The 18,327-nt window shown below is 49.7% G+C and overlaps 1 protein-coding gene across 3 annotated transcripts in view; it reads left to right on the top strand.

The window, feature by feature from the left end:
* The window catches only part of LOC130514091 (protein disulfide-isomerase TMX3-like), a 75,896-nt gene that overhangs the window by 7,900 nt on the left and 49,669 nt on the right, over positions 1–18,327 (top strand). For 2 of the 3 annotated variants that reach the window (XM_057013453.1, XM_057013454.1), the window contains exons 10-16: positions 796–894; positions 2,716–2,773; positions 2,908–2,961; positions 5,355–5,411; positions 8,663–8,792; positions 9,855–9,923; positions 12,521–12,855. In XM_057013453.1, coding sequence (XP_056869433.1) covers positions 796–894; positions 2,716–2,773; positions 2,908–2,961; positions 5,355–5,411; positions 8,663–8,792; positions 9,855–9,923; positions 12,521–12,793 — 740 coding nt within the window. In that variant the 3' untranslated portion in view covers positions 12,794–12,855. Of the gene's footprint in view, positions 1–795; positions 895–2,715; positions 2,774–2,907; positions 2,962–5,354; positions 5,412–8,662; positions 8,793–9,854; positions 9,924–12,520; positions 12,856–18,327 lie in introns of those variants that run through there. The other variant, XR_008946909.1, reaches the window with a different exon arrangement.

The raw sequence follows: 18,327 nt of genomic DNA, 5'->3' as shown, positions 1-18,327 counted from the left end.
ATGTGTGGAACAGCAGCTGCGTAGAACGCTAGCGCTCTAGCTGTCGGTGCATTTTAATGATCTGAAGGGCACCCGGTGACTTTCACAGTTGCAAACAAGCCTGCTGGGTAATTTTCTCTGGGGCTGCCAAGAAAGACCTGTTGCGAACCATCTCGCCACTTACTGCGACAACTGCACTCTGGGAGGAGTCCTTCACACGCGCGCTCACCCTCGCCGATATTGCTCGGCCCGCTCGATTTAATCAGGCTTTCTCCTGTGGCAGAATGGGCCTCCTGGGACCCACTAGGGCGACAGCGAGCGTGATGGGTGTGTGTCGGTCGGGACCGAAAAGCGCTTCACAGATTATCACCGAGGAGTTTGCAGCCTCTCCTGCTGCTGTTGCTGATACGGTAACGATGAAGAAGCGCTGAGGCCAATCTCCAGACTTTCCCCCGGCGCTCGACGGGCCGATCATTAAACCCGTGTTTCAGAAGGATGCAGATCAGCCTTTTTTCATCATCATTTAGGAAGAAAGTAGCTTAAATGTTGTTATTCCGCTCGCTGATTCCCTTTCCAATTTGCCGTTTCCGACTCCAAAATGGCCTCCTTCCCCCCTCGCTACGCCTGTCAAAACAATTTCTTTTGACTGTTTACGTGCTGTCTTCTGTCTGTAAATGTTGATATTGTGCCTCGCTCTTTAACCCCACATAATTTCAAGGTGGTAAACATCAAGCTTCGTTCGGTCCGAGCATGAATATGTTTACAGCATGTCTGGAGCGGTCCTGACCTTGAGGCGTTGCTCATCTTGTGTTGCAGAGTATGAAGACGCTAGCCTGTCGTCCTGGGTGAACAGGGAGCGCTTCCAAGGATATCTCCAGATAGACGGGTTCACCCTGTACGAACTCGGAGAAACTGGTAAGCAGATGACATTTTATCTACCATATTTTCTGGACTATATGTCGCTCCGGAGTTTAAGTCGCACTAGCCAAAAAATGCATAATAAAGAAGAAAAACAGATATATAAGTCGCACTGGACTATAAGTCGCATTTTAGGGGAAAATCTATTTGATAAAATCCGAGACCAAGAACATACATTTCATCTTGAAAGGCAATTAGCATGGATTAGCAATAGGGTTACGGTATGCTAACGTAACCAATTCAGCTACATGACCCATAACGAACTGAGTACGTGTCTGCTTTGTTAACGTAACATATTAACAGTTGTTCCGATAACTATAGCATAAAGAACATCCGAGCAAGTTTACCAAACAATCAAGTCTAACTCCATAGATGAAGCACCGCTTCTTCTTCTGCGTCGCTAAAGGAACTCGTTCCTCAGGTACACGCGCCTAGAGCGCCCTCGTGGTCGTCAGTGTGAAAATGACGAACATGTGAAATTCTGTAATAATGTATTTATTTAAGTCGCTGCGGAGTACAAGTCGCACCCCCTGACAAACTATGGAAAAAAAGTGCGACTTATAGTCCAGAAAATACGGTATATTGTTTTCTGTTTTTCTGTTTCTCTGTAGGTTTCTTTACAAAATCTCAGCTCAAAGCAAGAAGCAGCTTTCCATTTCTGGTAGATTTCGACTGTACAGTAAAATGTAACCTCTACATTTAACCTGCCCCCTGAGGAGCTAGCAGCCACTTTGCGGTCTGCTGGGACTAGATCCATTCGTGGAGTCGGTGCCATCGTCAAGGACACGGCGAGCTTTTGCTCAAAACAGAAACTCACTGATATCACAAAAAAAGAAGAAAGTGTGATGTGGTGATTAGATATTTTACAGTTGCATTGTTACACTTTTCCCCAGGGGGATGTGAGTGAATGAACCACACGTTGTCTCTGGGAGGCAGTAAATCGATGCCGTGTGCAGTGAACGATGTGTTTTCTAATATAAGCTTCAGTACTTTTCCTTGATGTGCAGTTTACTGAGATCAGTGATGCGTTACCGGTGCGTTCTGCTTACATTAGCTGCTGCTTACGCAGCCACTTTTTGATCCATTCCTCCGTGTTTACGGTTCCGGACATAGAAGCAGCTCAGCTGGATGAAGTTAGTGTGACGGTTGAGAATGGTTTGGGAAAAACGGTCTGCTGTCTCAGAGCAGGAGTATCAGATTTCCTGCTCCACGGCTGAGCTATGTTAGCATTCCAGAAGTTTTAGAGCATCAAGACGTGAGTCACGCTGACATGCTGAAAATACAAATGTAGCCATAATGGTCTCAAAATAGTCATTTTCAAGCTACTGATCAAAAGCTGCGAGACACCGGAGGCCGCAAATACATTTTAACGTTTCTTTTGGACAGATTCACAGCACGAGACTTTGATTTGCACGATATGTTAGCGTTAGAATAGAAAAATAACCCTCCAAATCTTCCATTTGTGGCCAGCAGGGGGCAGGGTGGCACTCCGACCGACTGTAGCCCGTGTTTGCGCCTGATTAAATCTTATAAGTTGCATAACAGTTTTGGGTTTTAAAACCTGTTTGTCGGTTTTAGTGACACTGAAATAGCCCCTCTGACACTGATCGCTAGTTGTCTGTTGAAGCCAGCAGAAAAACCCGAACCCGCTCGCCGTTTGAGCGACGACTGAATAGCCTAGCCTCACTCCTTCGTTCACTCCATTGAGGTGATTCGTCTCCAGCGGAGCTGATTATCTCCCCTGCTATTGTCTCCTCATCTTCTGTGTTTTTCCTCTCCTGTCTGAGTGTGATTGGTAATCCCCGTCTGTCACCGCAGGCAAATTGGTGGCGATTGCTGTCATCGATGAGAAGGACCCCACAGAGGAGAGCGACAGGTACAAAAACCAGTGAAATTAAAAGAACCTCAGTGTTATTGTTTTCTTCCCACAAAATTGCAGCATATATGCTAAAAATAAGAGGTTTGACTCCAGCTTATGTGGTATTTCACTGCCTTCTCATTTGCTTTCAGACTAAAGACTCTGATGCAGAGGGTAGCGAAGGAACACAGGGAACATTTTAGCAGGTAAGACACTGATACACGCCGAGATAAAAGATAAAAATCCGTTTTAGGCATTTATTCTTGGTTGGCACTTCACTGGGGAGCACTGTCTGTCTGCTCACGACCGATCTCCCGCCTTGTCGGGGCACGTCTGTTTTCGTTGAGCTTCAGTTGAAAGGTAATTATGCAAAATGTCAGCCTCCAAATATAGGTGCTCTTTTCAGCTGTCAGTTAAAGGCAGCTGGGTTTGTATTAATGCCGTGTTCTCTCCTGCAATAACAACCCAGAGATGGGATGTTTTTGTAGAAGCTGCCTGGATTAACCAGCTCTGCTGCAGACTGGTCGCATCAGGCTCCTCACATTTGAGTTATTGTTATTTGTGTCTGGGGAAACTCGCCGTTTACGGATGACCCAAGAACCTGAAAATGCGTTCGCCGAGTTCCTGGGCGGGTACGGGATTCGTCCCAGGTCGAGGCTGGAATTCCGATGAGCTCCCGGGTCGTTCCTGTGACCTTTACCTCTGATCGCTTTCAGCAGGGCGCCAGGCAACAAGAGGGGGGATTAAGGGAAGAAAAAAAAAAGCACCCTTAGGTTATTACGTGCAGAATTTTTCCACGTAAAACATCCTTAAGGAATGATCTTCTGCACGGACCTCTGGCCATGTTTCATCTCATGAAATCGGCGTTGGGTTCAGCGGCTCAATCGCATTTTCCCGGGTTGTTTTGAGCGTCGCGCCGATGCCGTTTTAGCCGCGGGAAACGTCAGCTAGAGGACGCTTCTCAGCCCCTGCGATGTCTTTGACGCCTCGTCGGCGAGACTCGTCCGGCGCCCGTTATCGTCTCTGTCCGAGCCCTTTGAAGACGCGCTCACCTTATCGGGTCGTTTCGGAGGTTTCCCGCTCCCAATCTTTCCTGCGCAGTATTATCACAGAAGAATTAATAAAATATCCAAATGTATTCGCTGCTTTATTCTCCCGAGGAGGGTTCAGCTGCTGTCTGAATAAAATTTAAATTATTGTGTCCGTGATTAAAATTCAGTCCAGAAGCGGCAGATAGCTGCTTTAAGAAAAAATAACTGTTGGGTTTTTTATGATAAATTGGTTGTTAAATAGATTTCTTTTGTACGGATGGTCTATATTTATCTTCTAAGAGCCTCAAATGGAACTAGGAGAATGAGGTGAATGGAACTGCCATTTTCCCATCATCTGTTCCAACATTTTCCCTGTTAAAATAACAGGTTTTGATATATTTTTTTAAATAATCAAGCCAAATATCTGCACTTTGAATATATTCTAAGGTGTCGTAGTTCGAGCCCTGTAATCACATTCTGGGTTCTTGCTTGTCAAATTTTGATTTGTGTTGTGTTTCTCACACTTGCACCAGCTCTCTAACAGCCCTGTTTGCTGGCTGGAAGTCTAAGCAGGAAGTTTTCTGACTGGCAGGGATCCGGAACCCTCTTCCTGTGTGATAATGTGTCCTCTGGACTGGTGTCACTGCTGCATTCGCACTGTTCTGCAGACTCTAACTTCCTGTTTCATTTACACTTTAAACGCAGCTTTTCCCACCTCCCATCTGCATTCTGTTTATTTTTTTTTTTTTTTTTAAGCAGTTTGTAAACCGTCTTCCATAATTTGGTGGCGACGCCCTCCTCGTTAGCGCCGCATGAAAGGATGACAGCACGCGGCAATCTCATTTACTTTCATTCCGCCTGAGAAACTGAGGCGGCTCCTGGCAGAACATTTAGATGGACGCATGAAAACGGAATAAAAAAAGATGGAGCGACAGACGCACGGCAGCCAGATTTGCGAGCTCCCATCTCAAGCGCTGCTGGCCGAATAAATGCAATTCTTGCATCAGGGTTTCCCGTCACCATCCCCTCCGCCGGCAGCGCCGCGGCTCCTCGCTGAGCTTTATTGTCTGTCCGGCTCAATATTGACGGTGGGATTATCACAGACTGCTTTTATATTACATTCACCGGGTTTATTATGCAATTCATAATCACGCCATTGATGGAAACACTACTGAGGAACGCCCAGGGGACAAGTGAGCTGGCTGTAGCTCAGAGTCTGCATGAATATAGAATATATGTAATCAGTCCTTCAGTGGAAGGCTTCCCTCTGTCCTCCAGTCTACCTGCGGGACGGTCTGCTTGGCGTGATGCAGGACATCCAGGCACAAATTGAATTCTTCCTCTGGCCTTATCGCTTAAGTAAATCGCTTTCCTGTGATGGCAAAGATGAGGAAGGAAGCATCTCCAGGCAGAGATAGAACCAGGCTGTGGCCATCTTTCCTATTTCTCTGAATAAAATAGTACCAGACTCCCGCACCGGTCCCCAGATGTATGGATACGGATTTATCCAGCTGAGGCAGAGGAGAGAAAATAAGTTTGTTTTGACCCGAGTGTTTTCCGTCCGACAGAGACTTCCAGTTTGGACACATGGACGGGAACGACTACATCAACAGTCTCATTATGGGGTGAGTGCTCCTCTTTCATTTTTGCTGGGCTCACGCGGCGTCTCGCTCTCCTCCTGCACCTCGTGTTACATATTGTCAGCCACTTAACCGGGTTTGAACCGACTTGTAACATCAGCCGCTGCCATTAAAGACGCTCTCTTGTTGAGAAGCCAATTACACAGACGGGCTGTCATCCCCCAGGACTCTGGGAAAACTCGACCCACCGCCATCATCTGCACTGGCTCCCGCAAAGCTGCGCATGTGGGCGGGATAATCAAGAGTGGAGAAGGAATTTGTGGGTGTGGATTTGATCGGCGGCGGTCATGTGTTTAATAGCTTGTCAAAGAGCAGCTCTAATGATGCCAGGGGCGGCGCTGCAGCAGGCCGGCCCGAGGCCTTGGATCTGACGCCCCACACTTCTGATTCGCCAGCTAGCGCGAGGGCTCGGCGCGGCTGCAGCCGTTAGCGTACCCGGCGAGGCAGGCCTTCCGGGAGGGCCCCTCATGTTGGGTTTGCCTCTGACAGGAGAACCCCCAGAGACGGGTTGTTGTTTGAATTTAAGTGATAGTTTTCATGAGGGAGATTACAGCAGGCGTGACCTTCGAGGGCCCGCGTAATTACACGTGTTCCACGAGTACAGCGATCGTTCTGTAAATGCGACTGCGTCCGTGGAGGCGCCGCCCCCGTGGGCCGTGTTTATATTTAAACATAAAAGATGTGATTAGTCCTCCTGATTTTCTATCAGCACACACAATATGTTTTCGCTGTTTTGCTCTGTGCTGTCTGGCTGCAGTGGTGCAGGATTAATTGCCCTCCTTTGAGGAATTGCACTCCCGGTCTGTCGATGTCCACTAATTCTCTCCCCCCCCAGGAGAGCCGTGGAAATAATTCTGATGCCTTTTTATCCCTCTTTCTGTCATCGCGGCGATTACTGTGTTCTTGCAGCGGCCTGTCTGGTGTGAAGGCTGCCCCTGCTTTCACCCGCACACACACACACACACACACACACACACACACACACACGCGTGCGTGCGTGCACTTCCCTAAGCCCCGGACCGTCTCTGGCTCTGTTTAAACCCGGGATTATTGCTAACCCCTCATATGAGTTTTACTGTGGGTTGTGACGTGCCTGAAGTGTCTGGGTGTCCAAAAGCCCTGAAGATGTCCAGGTTTTATCTCCTCACACCTGCTCGATGGTCCTGATCATCTTCTTGCCATAATTAAAGAGCTGAAATGCTTCTGTTTACAGGAGTGGGGCATCTGTGGGGGGACTAAGAGCTTCTGCTCATCACGGATTTGTAGTTTTTCCAACTTTGACCTGCTCTGGAATGTTGTTTCCTCACAGAGTAGAACGTCAACGTCGTACAGCCGCACGTATGCATCCGCGTACCCACGGGGAGCGTCGTGCTTGTACGGCACAGACAAAAAGACATTTTTAGCCTCTTTTATCCGGTTCTTTGAAAGTAGAGAAGTCGTAGATTCAAAAAGATTGTCAGCAGGGTATTTGACGTTGGTGTCAAGCTTTTACTTGATGCTAGCGTGATGCTAATGCGTCATATTTCTCAGCGTGCGAGAGCAGAAAAGGATCAATAAAAATGCTTGCTGTAACTCAAAGGCTGGTGTAACGTCAACATGTTGCTACGATCAGGCTAAACCTCTGTGGATGTGAAGGGCTTTGATGATTCTTCAATTACAAGTCTTTTGTGGGAAATTAGAAGAAAATGGCAGCAACCGGGGAGCATTAAGGGCCTCAGCGGTCCGTGATAAGTGTAGGCTTTCACCTTCCCAGCCCAGATCTCCCGCGGCGGCAGCTGCAGACCACCCGTTAGCAAAGGAAGAGGCGCTTTCCTCCCTCTCAGGAGTCCGAGTGCTATTCATATTGTTCACACTGCTATTTCAACTCGCACAGTCATATAATGTGGCTTCAATAACAATCATTTAGTGTGTAAATTGACCTTATAACATCCTGTAAAACCCTAATGTATTTTTATAAAATCCCAGTTTGAGCTAAATGAGGCAGAAGTTTAAAGGTGTTGATTATGGATTTTACATTTTTGTGCACAACCGAACGTGTTGTTTTGATCCCGCCCCCCAGTCCTGATTGGACCACAGGCTCCTCCCAGCATTAGATCCATAATTAGTGTTCAGAAACATAAGAAAACCAGATCAAGAGCTAACATTTCGCAAAAGGTCAAACAAATCTGAAAACGTCTGCCTGATTTTTCAACAACAGGCAATAAAAATTGGTTTGGAACCTTGAATGAGCTGAAGGCTCGTTGTTCAGCAGCTGTTTGGACGAGAGAGGGAATAACTTAAATGTGTGTATTCTTCTGGCTCTAATCCCTTGGATGTGTGACCTTTCATTATGGGCAGCACCCCCTAAACACACACACACACACACACACACACACACACACACACACACACACACACACACACACACACACCCCGATGCTTTTGTGAATCCATTTTTGTTTTTAGTGGGTACCAACTGTTGAAGGGGGCAGCAGCGGGTTGGATTTCTAATGTGTGTTTTTGCACATGATTGCAGTTCTCCGCTGGACAGAGTGGCCCAGCCTTGATGACTTACGTGTGTGTTTGCTCTCCTGATCTCAGCAGGGCGCTGGGCTGCGACAGTGATGGATATGCGTGCATATGTGTGTGTGTGTCACTGGGTTGAGTAACACTGTGAGAATCTGTAGTGGCATTGCTGTGATTGTGTGTGTGTGTGTGTGTGTGTGCGTGTGTGCAGGGCTTTGATACTTGTGCTGATGTGTGTGTGCAGGGATTGCTTGTTTACGTGACCTTGATGGATGTCGCGCTAGACTTTTTAATTCTGTTTTTGAAGCGGGTGCAGCTCACGGTCTGTTTCCACATATTCGGCCCCACCGGTGGACTTCTGCCCTCTCTCGTGCACTCTCTCGTGCGCTCTCTGTGAGCGCCGCGGCCTGAATGCAAAGCTGCCTTCTTCTGGACTCCCTGCATTTCACCTGTCAGCCACAATTTGTAAAGGTCTCTTTAAGTGTGACCGGCGCGGAACCTCGGAGCCCCTGAGCTCAGCATTGTTTGCATAAAAGATGGAAAGAGCGCTCCGAATGTGGCCTGTTCACCAAATAAAACCCCTTTGGACCATTCCCAAGGGAGGAAATGAGCTGATCTGAGTCCAAAAGCTCTGTTTACCACTGTTGTCTCTGTGTGTTGTAACGTGTTCCTGTCTAATGATCTCAGCCCAAACTTCTTGCATAAACCTGCATCTCCTCCCCCTCCCTCAGTGAAGTGGCGGTGCCCTCCGTCATCATCCTCAACACCTCCAACGAGCAGTACTTCCTGCCCAGCGAGGCCGTCGGCACCATGGAGCAGCTGGTCCACTTCATCAAGAGCGTCCTGAACGGTTCTGCACAGGTCCGAGCGCCCTCTTCCTCATCACCCGCGTGTCATTCAGCTCGCCGCCACCTTTCCCCTCCCTCTGTACCATTGTAATCACGCCAGTCGCCGTCCATTAATCAAGCACGCCGTCTTGCATTTTAAGTCCCCTCTGGAAGTGATTTTCCCCCCGATGAGGCATATTTTCAATCTCCTCCTGCATGTTTGGTTTTCACCCTCACTGTCCTCCTTGAGTAGATCATCAATAATTCCCTCGAATCACTGGGACGACTCCGCGCGTATGAATCATAATCTGGAAAATAAATGTCACCCTTTCCCAGCACCGCCTCGGCAGGAGGATTAAACCATAAACCAAACAGTCCTCTTTTCTTCCCCATGAAAGGCCCGGGCTGTTTTTTTCAGGCTAAACAAACCACCTCCCATCAAATAAACAGCAACAGAACGCTGCAGTCTGCTGCGGGGCCACGCCTGGACGCGGCGGCCCGCTAACGTGGCGGTTAGCCGACCCGCGGCTGGCGTGTGCGTCAAAATCCATTTTTACCCCTAAATTTCGTCGATGGTGTTTTGTGTTGAGCTTCAGAGGCTGGAATGACTTTTAAACTCGAGGCCTAAATGAAACATAAAGCGCGGACCAGCCTGAGCGGGGCGCCGCTTTCAGGCTGTTGCTTTTGTAAATGAAGATTTATAGGATAGCCACGTGCTTCGCCAGCCGCTGCTCTCATTAATTGCAATTTTCAGGATCCATTTTCTCCTCCTTTTATAATTAGGAAACGCGAGCGGTGGCCTCCTCCAAAAGCTTTTCCATTATCTTTAACGTCTGCGCGTCGCGTCGGGCTTTTACACAAACAACGCCGAGCTCCCTCTTTCAGCTTGTTTACCGTTTTCCTCACTCATCACTGTCTAATTAGCCGTCCTGAAGAATCGGCGTTGATCACTCGCCGACCGCCAGATGCTGTTTTGATTAACTGACGGCGGACGACAGGATTTGGATCGCAGACAAAACTTTTATTTTTTTTCTCCCTTGTTCGGCTCATGTCACAAAGCAGACGGCGTTGACGTTGAGTTTGTGTGTTTCTGCAGGCGTACGGAGGAGACGGCTTCATTCAGAGGATCAAACGCATCGCCTTTGATGCCAAATCCACCATCACGGTGAGTTGGTGAGAGGCTTTTAGCTCATATCGCTCCTAAGATGACAATCCACTGCTTTAAACATGACATCGCCGCCGCGGCCTTTCCGAAAAGTGGGTCTTCCTCGCCGCCAAGACTTGTTCTTTTTCACGAGGTTCTGAGAAAATTCCTCGAATCCCGACATTTTCTCAAAAGTTAAGAGCCGAAGTTCAGATTTATTCGCTGCGCGTCTGAAGTCTCGGGAGAGTTCCTGAGGTGAAAAACAGTTCAGAGCGGCGAAGACGACTTTAAGCAGGCTGAAGAGCTTCTTAAGCAGAAGAAGAAGAAGGAGGCGAGGGAAACATTACCTGGAACGCTGAGCGACAGCCAGTTAATTAAATGGGGGGGCTGATGTTTGTGGTCGGTCTCCTGGGAGCTCCGGCCGCCGCACAAGTGACACAATCAGCCGTCATTTGTGTCGGAAGACGGTTAAAAATACCACCAGGCGAGGCCTGTGATGTCATCGCCCTGTGACTGGTCCCGCCCACCAGTGTGACTGGTCCCGCCCACCAGTGTGACTGGTCCCGCCCACCACTGTGACCGGCCCCGCCCACCACCGTGACTGGCCCCGCCCACCACGGTGACACAGTCCTCGGTAGCTAAACCAAAGGGTGCCAGAGCGGGACAGCAGGCTTATTTTAGTACTCAGCCCAGATTCTGACAGTTGTGATGCAAATAAATGGAAATCAGAGCTGAATAAATGAAACTGTACCACCTGGGGGGGGATGCAGCATGAAATCAAAGTTTACTCAGAAGCTGCGGCGCCTCACCTGGGAATATTATGCTAATGCATCAGTTATTGGAGCCTGCTAGTTGATTTATATGATAAACCTGGCAGACGAACCCCCTCCTAATGCCGTGATATGGAGCGGAGCCGCTCGGGTCACCTGATGGATGAGAGACGCTTCTTTATTTTACATTATTTCAGCTCGTTTTCCAGCGGGATCATTAGCGTGTGGTTGCAGGTAGCCTGCTCACTGACAGCTCATTTCTGCTGTGTTTACGTGGGCTCTGTCACCGCTCGGCCCATTTTATCAGCCTAGGGGCAGGTCCGTTCACTCTCAGATTACAGCCCAGGTTTTCATCCCACAGCCAGAAAAATAATAATTGGACCCATTTTTGTGATGACGGGACGCCGACAGTGGCTTAATTGTTTGAGCGGAGCTGTAATAAAGGTTTCTGACGGCAGGTTTAGATTGGATGATGTTATTGTTTTAACCGTCCATAGTTAACGGGTCCGAGCGCTGGTTCCTGCGCCGCTCCTGGGAATGTGTAATGTGGGCTGTAAACATTGGTATGGGGAGAGAGAGCACGGGAAGAGGAGGCGGAGTGATTAGGGAGGAGGAAGGGTCAACGGGCTGAACTCCAACTTCTCGGAGCGGTTGGATCTTTTCAGGGGAGAAATGAGAGAAAGAAACGTGTTTATTTTACCAAGAGTGTGACAGGAATGTAAATCCGGGCCGCGCTACGAGCGCTACGAGGGGCGCAGCCGTTCGCGGCGCCGCTGAAGGGATGTGAAACCCAAGGTGGAGACTTCAGGGACTCAGCCTTGATGGGGGGGGGTAGGAAGGGTAGCAAAAAAGTTTTGCTGAAGGATTCTGAGCCGCAGTGCAGCAGGTTTGACAGGCTGGTTTTAGCTTGAGTCAGTGGAAAAATCGGAGGATTCAGACAGCGACCCTCCCACTCACTGCCTGCCCCCCCTGCCCCTGCCATGCCTGTGATTCAGGCATGATTACTGTTATCTCAAAAGTTGACAGGAAGCTAATGAATTCCTCCTCATATCCACACTGGGAGTTTGTTTCTCCGCTTTTGGGGGGCCTCATCTCTCTGTTTCTGGCCCGTAAACACACTTTAAGTGTGTTGAGCTCATAGGTTTTGTATTTATGCCTAGAAGGAAGCGCAGAAGTGAGCGTGAATTGTGTCTCCACTTGCCACAGGAAGGAAAATACCCACTTTATGCTTCTCTCTCCCCCTCTGATGATCTGATGCGTGAGGCTAGGCCACGAGCGGTGACGGTAGCCGTGGAGACGTGGAATAAACACATGTGACAGGCCCGTGAAGATGCAGCCGCATTAGGCACCGTTAGCTGTGTTAGCATGGCGGGCGCCTCATCTGTTGCACGTGACACCAGCAATTACCATCCTTCTCCCCACGACTGGAGGGATCGGGACGATTACTCGTCTTCCCGGCTCGCTGGCTAACCTAATACCTCCTTCTCGGAGCTCCGCCTTCCATACAGAAGTCCAGCCGACTCATTTGTAGCGGCCTGCGTTAGCCCAGCCGAGCCGTGGTGTTTCTAGAGAGGAGATATTTGAGTCTTTTTAAAACAGATCTGGCTGGGTTTAAGTCACGGCGCGCGTGCTCTCAGGGACCCGGGGGGGTATGAGGGAAGACAAAAGGTCCACACGGAACCGTCGGCCCCAAATTTAGCCCGTTAGCTTTAGCATTTATGTGACTGCTTAGCACTTTTTGAAAAGAACTTTATGCAGCTTGTCCCACATTCAGAGCTGATAAACATGGTCACTGCTTGCTGTTATTTACTTCTCAAACCCTGCTCTCCCTCCCAACCCCCCCACCAGTCCGTGTTTCGCAGCTCTCCCCTGCTGGGCTGCTTCCTCTTCGGCCTTCCGCTGGGCGTAATCAGCCTGATGTGCTACGGCATCTGCACGGCCGAGTCCGACTACGGGTCGGACGACACTGACGCGCTCAAGAGGCTGACCGACGAGGAGGACGAGGACGAGGAGGAGGAGCAGGAGAGGGAACAGTCCGCCGAGCTGGAGGGGCCCGAAGAGGATGAGCTGGAAGGAGAGGAGGGAGCGGAAAAGGATCCGGCGGAGAAGAAAACGGATTAACTCCCGTCAGGATGGAATCACATGCAGCGACATGAAACTCAAAGACATATCCGTGTATCACCGTTCCGCCTCTTTGTCTTTCATATCACTTCCTGTCAGCGCGGAACGCTTTTGACTCCTGCATGTGGGCGCGTCGGGTCAGCGGCTCGGCGAAACCGATGAATCGCGGGGTGGAAAAAAATCGCAGCCTTTTTAATGTCGGAATTCACAACCCCTGAAAACAGAAGGGACCATGGCCGCGTCACCACCACCGTGTTCATATTTCCCTTCCTGTTCCAGTCCACCACGGTGGCCTAGCGTAGCATTTATAGCGTAGTGACCTTCTCCTTCCAGCTGGACATCCCGTTGACCTTTGCCCTGAACCCAGAGTGTAGTTGATCACGTACAGTACAAAGGAAAGTGCCCGAGAAGGAGAATCTGCCATAAACAAAGTGTGCTTTTGGTCCGGTTCTGCTTTAAACCCGTGTTTGGAACTGCGTTAGGAACGCTAGTGCTCCTCCCCCAACAGACACGATGATGAAATAACCTAAACACAGGCCTCGCGCAACTTTTATTGAATATTATTGACTCCTGTTGCCGAGACGCCTTCAGCTGATGAAGGAAACAACAGGAATCTCTCTGTAAACGGGCAAACTGCATCTGGAATGAGCGGGAACGTCGGCACTCCGACGGCAATAACACGCACCGCTAGCTCCCGCTGCCTGCTACGAGTCACGCTCCTCCAGATAGAACTGTCCTGTCCCTCCTCATATTTCAATCTCTTCCCCCATCAGATCCAATCCTCTTGGCAGGTTAGGGATTATGTCCCGGGAAATACACGGAGCGTGCGGAGCATCCTGCTCTTTAGCAGCCCCCCCCCCCCCCTTCTTTGTCGGCTTCCTTCAGGCGTAGAAATCCATCTGTCATGTCCCCCCGTGACTAACGTGCATGTGATGGTTCCGATCAGACAGCCGTTTGAGGTGCCGACAGCCATCTTATTTCATGAGAGCTCCTGGAAGCTGCCACATCCTGCGTCCAACCGTCTGTGGGTTGGGATTTGGAGCCGCTGTTAGCCGCCGTTAGCCGCGGAGGAGCTGCTCTCGCGCTCCAGAGGTCAATTCACAGAGCTTGGCGTGACCTCTGACCTGGTTCCCTGTAGATTCCCGAGGGCTCGCTACGCCGTTTTCACACATGTCCAGTTTCAGAACATGTCGTTGCGTTTTACATGCGGTGCCTTCTGACCCGCTAACCTTAACCACGCCTCCCCCGGCCCCTGCGCCCATATATTATCTGTGTGGCGGGGCGAGTTAACCCCTTCGCCACCCGGCTTGGCTAGCTGGGAGCGAGAACATGTTGATTATGGAGCCTTGGTTGAACAATTAAAGCTTGGTGCTATTAGCTGATTAGCTTAGCTTGACCTGAGGACAACAGCAGCGTGTTTATTAGCTTCACATCTTGACGTTATCGCCGATTCGACATGAATCTATAATGTTCTGTTTTCGTTTGCGTTGGGATTTTAAGCTAAGCTAATCAGACATCGGAGTAGCATCGATCCACAGATCTGACTGCTTCTGTGACCTTTTTATTTAAAGATGGTTGCTTTGGAATATTTATGCGATACGATGTTGCATCAAATGCAGCCGCGACCGCCTGAAACGAGCGACAGCAGCTTCCTGTGGGGCGTTTATGGGTCAGCAGCATGAACCGGCGTCCTGGATGAAGCTCCGCATCGTTCTCTTCTTTCTCCTGGATGATATGATCAACAGAAACACATTAAAGTGTAGAATCAGACTTCCCCCCCCCCCCCCAAAAAAAAAAAAAACATTAAAAATTTTCTGGTTCTTCTCATTAACCTCACTCATGGAGTTAGCCGCGATAGCATTAGCTACTGTTGTTTTTTTTTTGGTATTGTTTAAACTTCTCTGTAAATCAGCCCCTAAACCCGCCGCTGTTCCTAAACCACTGTTACCGTAGCAACCGTCGCCTTTGCCTTCTGCTCTCTTCAGTTGCCAAACTTGCTCTTTGGATTTAAACGGAAACTGTCCCACTTTAATATCGCAGCTGCGAAAGCCTGAAATAAAGATTGTGCTCCTTTTTAAATTTATTTATTTATTTATTTTTTTCCCAAACTTGTTGCCGTGCGTCTGTGCATCATTCGGGTTAATTTGGCCTCAGCCAAAACCTCACAGCAGATGAGAGGGGCGCGGAGCCCGAGCCCACGTGCACGAGGCCGCCGGCCGGCGTTCTGTGGACGGAGGCGGCGATGCCGTCGTGACACTGATGCAAAACTGATTCACCGCTCAATTACCTCGCCGCACATCCTGGGAACGGGTTCCATCGCGCCGCAAATGGAGGAGGAGTGCCGCTTCATTTTCTGTCAGAGAGCCAACAATTTAATGCCCCAGACAAGGGCAATTACTCCCCGCTCCTCTGCCCGACGCCCCTGAATGGCGAATTAAGAGCAGATAGCAGCCATCTTATTTCTGCGTGGCGTTTAATGGCTCTCAGGTAGCGCGGCCGGTTGGGGTGGAGAGATGGATGCTGATGGAGGGTTCAAGGGTGTTTCCAAGCCCTCTGGCCATCATTCAAAAGGAAGAGAAATGTCTCCTTCGCTCTGGTCGCCATAGAAACCAGCCCACACTCGCGTTCACTGCTGCAGCTAATGGGCACCGGCTGCGGTCGAAGTCCGTCTGTTTGCTACTGTAATTGCTGCACCAGCACTTGAGCCCGTCCCCTCCACCAATATATATTTAACGCACCTTTTTTTTTTTTTTACCTTGTGAGCGTTCAGTTGGGTTTTTTCTGTCCAAAACTTCACCGCCGGACGCCAAACGACGCGGAGCGGCCTTCCACGGAGACGCGGAACATCGTTAAACACGTCCTGAATGCGGCGTGACAGCTGAGAAGAAGATGAGGGTAGAGCCGCGGACAAATAATGGAGTGCTTAGCTAAATTAGCGTCCCTCCGGTTATTATTTAAGGGGATTTAACAACAAAGTCCTGAGATTTGGCTAAATTATAGCAGAAGCGCTGATGGGCTACTTGATTTTATGCGTTATTTTACTTGGACTTGATTTGGCTGCCAATTGCTACTTTTAGCTGGCTGGCAAACTTAGCCTGTAGAGGGTAGCGAAAGTTCAAAGCGCCACTTTTGGGGCTAAAAACAAATAAGTTAGCGTTATTGCTGTGCTAACTTTCAGTTGCTGAGCAAAGTAGAAACGTGCTGTGAGAGAAAAACAACTTTATTTATAGCAGAAGCAGACAAACATGTTTAGCCGAAGGTAAACACACCCGCATGATTCCCGGCACCTTTAAATTGGCTGCTAGTATTTCCCCACAGAGCTCCTAGCTGTCGCTGCCGCGGCGCCGTTGCCTCGAAACAGTCGCCTAACGATGCCGCCTGGGTCGCGCTTATTTGTTGAGGAGACCTGTCCCCGCAGGTGGGGTCAAGGCCAGTTACCGTGATCGGAAGCGTAACCGTTGGTGAAAGGAGGCGGCGGCCCGCGAGGGCACAGCTGCCACCGAAGGCTGCTTCCATCCTCCAAAGTGATAATCCAGAGAGCTTAAAATGGGGAAAACAGATGCGTGGCCGATGTCCTCAACATGCTCACCGGCACAGGGATGCGCATGTGCATGTGTGCGTGCGTGTGTTCTCATACATGCTACATAGGGAGGATGTTTGGCTGGGCCCCACAAATTCAGTTTAAGGGTCAAGACGGGGTTTTAAGGTTGATGTATCCACATTTCTTTTTAGGGGAAGTCCCCAAAAAGACAGGAAAACAAGTGTGTGTGTGTGTGTGTTGCTGGAGTTAATCTGATCCTCCATCCGTTCGTGCAGATGTTAAAGGGCGGAATGTGACTCTCGTGCTGAGGCTAAGAGCCCGTTAGTGCGTGTGGCCAGCTGCTTCTTAACGATGGTGCCTCACATCACTTAGCTTGTGTTAATACACACACACACACACACATACTGACATAAGACCTTTTGCTGCCCAAACAGTAGAGACCAACCAGCCCGAGAATCTCTGGAATCATCACAAGCAGCTGAACGAAAAGAGGCTAAAAGCTACGATGACTTTGCCCTCGGCAGGAAATGCGACATATCAAACGGCATCGGCTGAAAACGTCGTCCAATATTAGCGCTCCTTTAATTAGTTTACCTGTAGCTGCGGTTGCTCCGCGCGTTAAAATGTTTACGATGCGTTTGATGTCAGACGCCATTACGTTGTTTTTATCTTTGGGACGGGAGAGCGGCGTAGCCCGCTTCCCCGTCTGTGGTTTTAGCGTTTCATCTGGTTTTGATGTGCTGAACAGACGCGCCGCGCTCGGCCTAACGTTAGCAAATCAAGTGAGATGAAAAAAAGAAGGAATAAAAAAAAACGTGCAAGCGGACGGTGAACGAGGACGTCTGGATTAGCGCGTTTAGAGACGTAGAAGTTTCCTGCTAACTCCTAAAAATCAAAGCGTTTTTTTATGTTTCTCCTGATGGCAGCGGCGCTAAGTGCCGGCTGGGGTCGTTAGCGGGCCCACTTTAGCTTCCCACGGCGTGGAAGAACACTGACACCTTCGGAGCGCTTTCGCTCCTTCACGCTCTTGTGGCGGCGCCGACGGGAGGTTCCCTTCACGCTTCCCTCCCATAGCGTTTTAATTGGTGTCGGCAACAGTCCCGTCTCCTCCGAGACCGCCGCGTGCTTACGTGGAAGGAAGCCGCTCCGTGCTGTTATCTCGGAATTATCGTAGTTGGAGCAACGCGGCGAGTTGGCGCCGCATCACGTCGCCGTCGTCGGTGAGGATTTATTGATTTGAGCAATAATGGAGGTCGGCGTTCCTCTGGGCTTCCGTTTAATGGGAACCAGCTTCTGCTGGGTTGGATCCATTCCCGATAATGCGCTCCAGCACTTATTGATCCTACATGGAGGCGAGATGGCGGAACGACGTTCCGAAGACTAAAACACGGTGAGGAGAGTTACTGGGCGCATCGACGGCGTTCCGAAGGCAGAGAAAGACCCTCCCAGAACATCCCGGGATCCCGAGCATCGTCGCTCCACCTTGGATGAGGTCGCTCGCGAGAGGTTCCCATGATGCATCGGGAGTCGCGCTCCTCCGGTGCTCCTGCGCGTATTTTAATGATAATTACCCACAATGCCGAGCAGCTTTGCTTTTAAGCCAGTGTCGACCGTCCAACGCTTCTCCTCGGATCAGCTGGGGGGGGTCTGTCGAGCACATCCAGAGGCGGATCCAGGTCCGGTTGATGCTTCCCGTCGTCCTGGAGACAGAAACGATTAAAAAATTAAAGATTAATCAGCGCGGGAGGAGATTAATCATGTTTAATCCCAGTTCAGATATGTGATCAATTTTAATTTCCTCAACAACAAACAGAGGAACCCCCCCCCCCCACGACAGTTAGCACTCCGACGCTTCCCTCCGGAAGTGGAAGTCACTCCGGGGTAAAAGTGCTCGGTGTGTCGCGGAGCGAGAAAGCATCACTTTTACATCTGTAACTGCTTCCATATTCCCAGAATCCGCACTTCATCCTGATGTTTTATTCACACGGAGGAG

This window comes from Takifugu flavidus, chromosome 17, assembly GCF_003711565.1.
Source record: "Takifugu flavidus isolate HTHZ2018 chromosome 17, ASM371156v2, whole genome shotgun sequence".
Classification (NCBI taxonomy): domain Eukaryota; kingdom Metazoa; phylum Chordata; class Actinopteri; order Tetraodontiformes; family Tetraodontidae; genus Takifugu; species Takifugu flavidus.
Note: the sequence above shows the minus strand (reverse complement) of the source record. Positions and strands in the feature narration are given on the sequence as shown.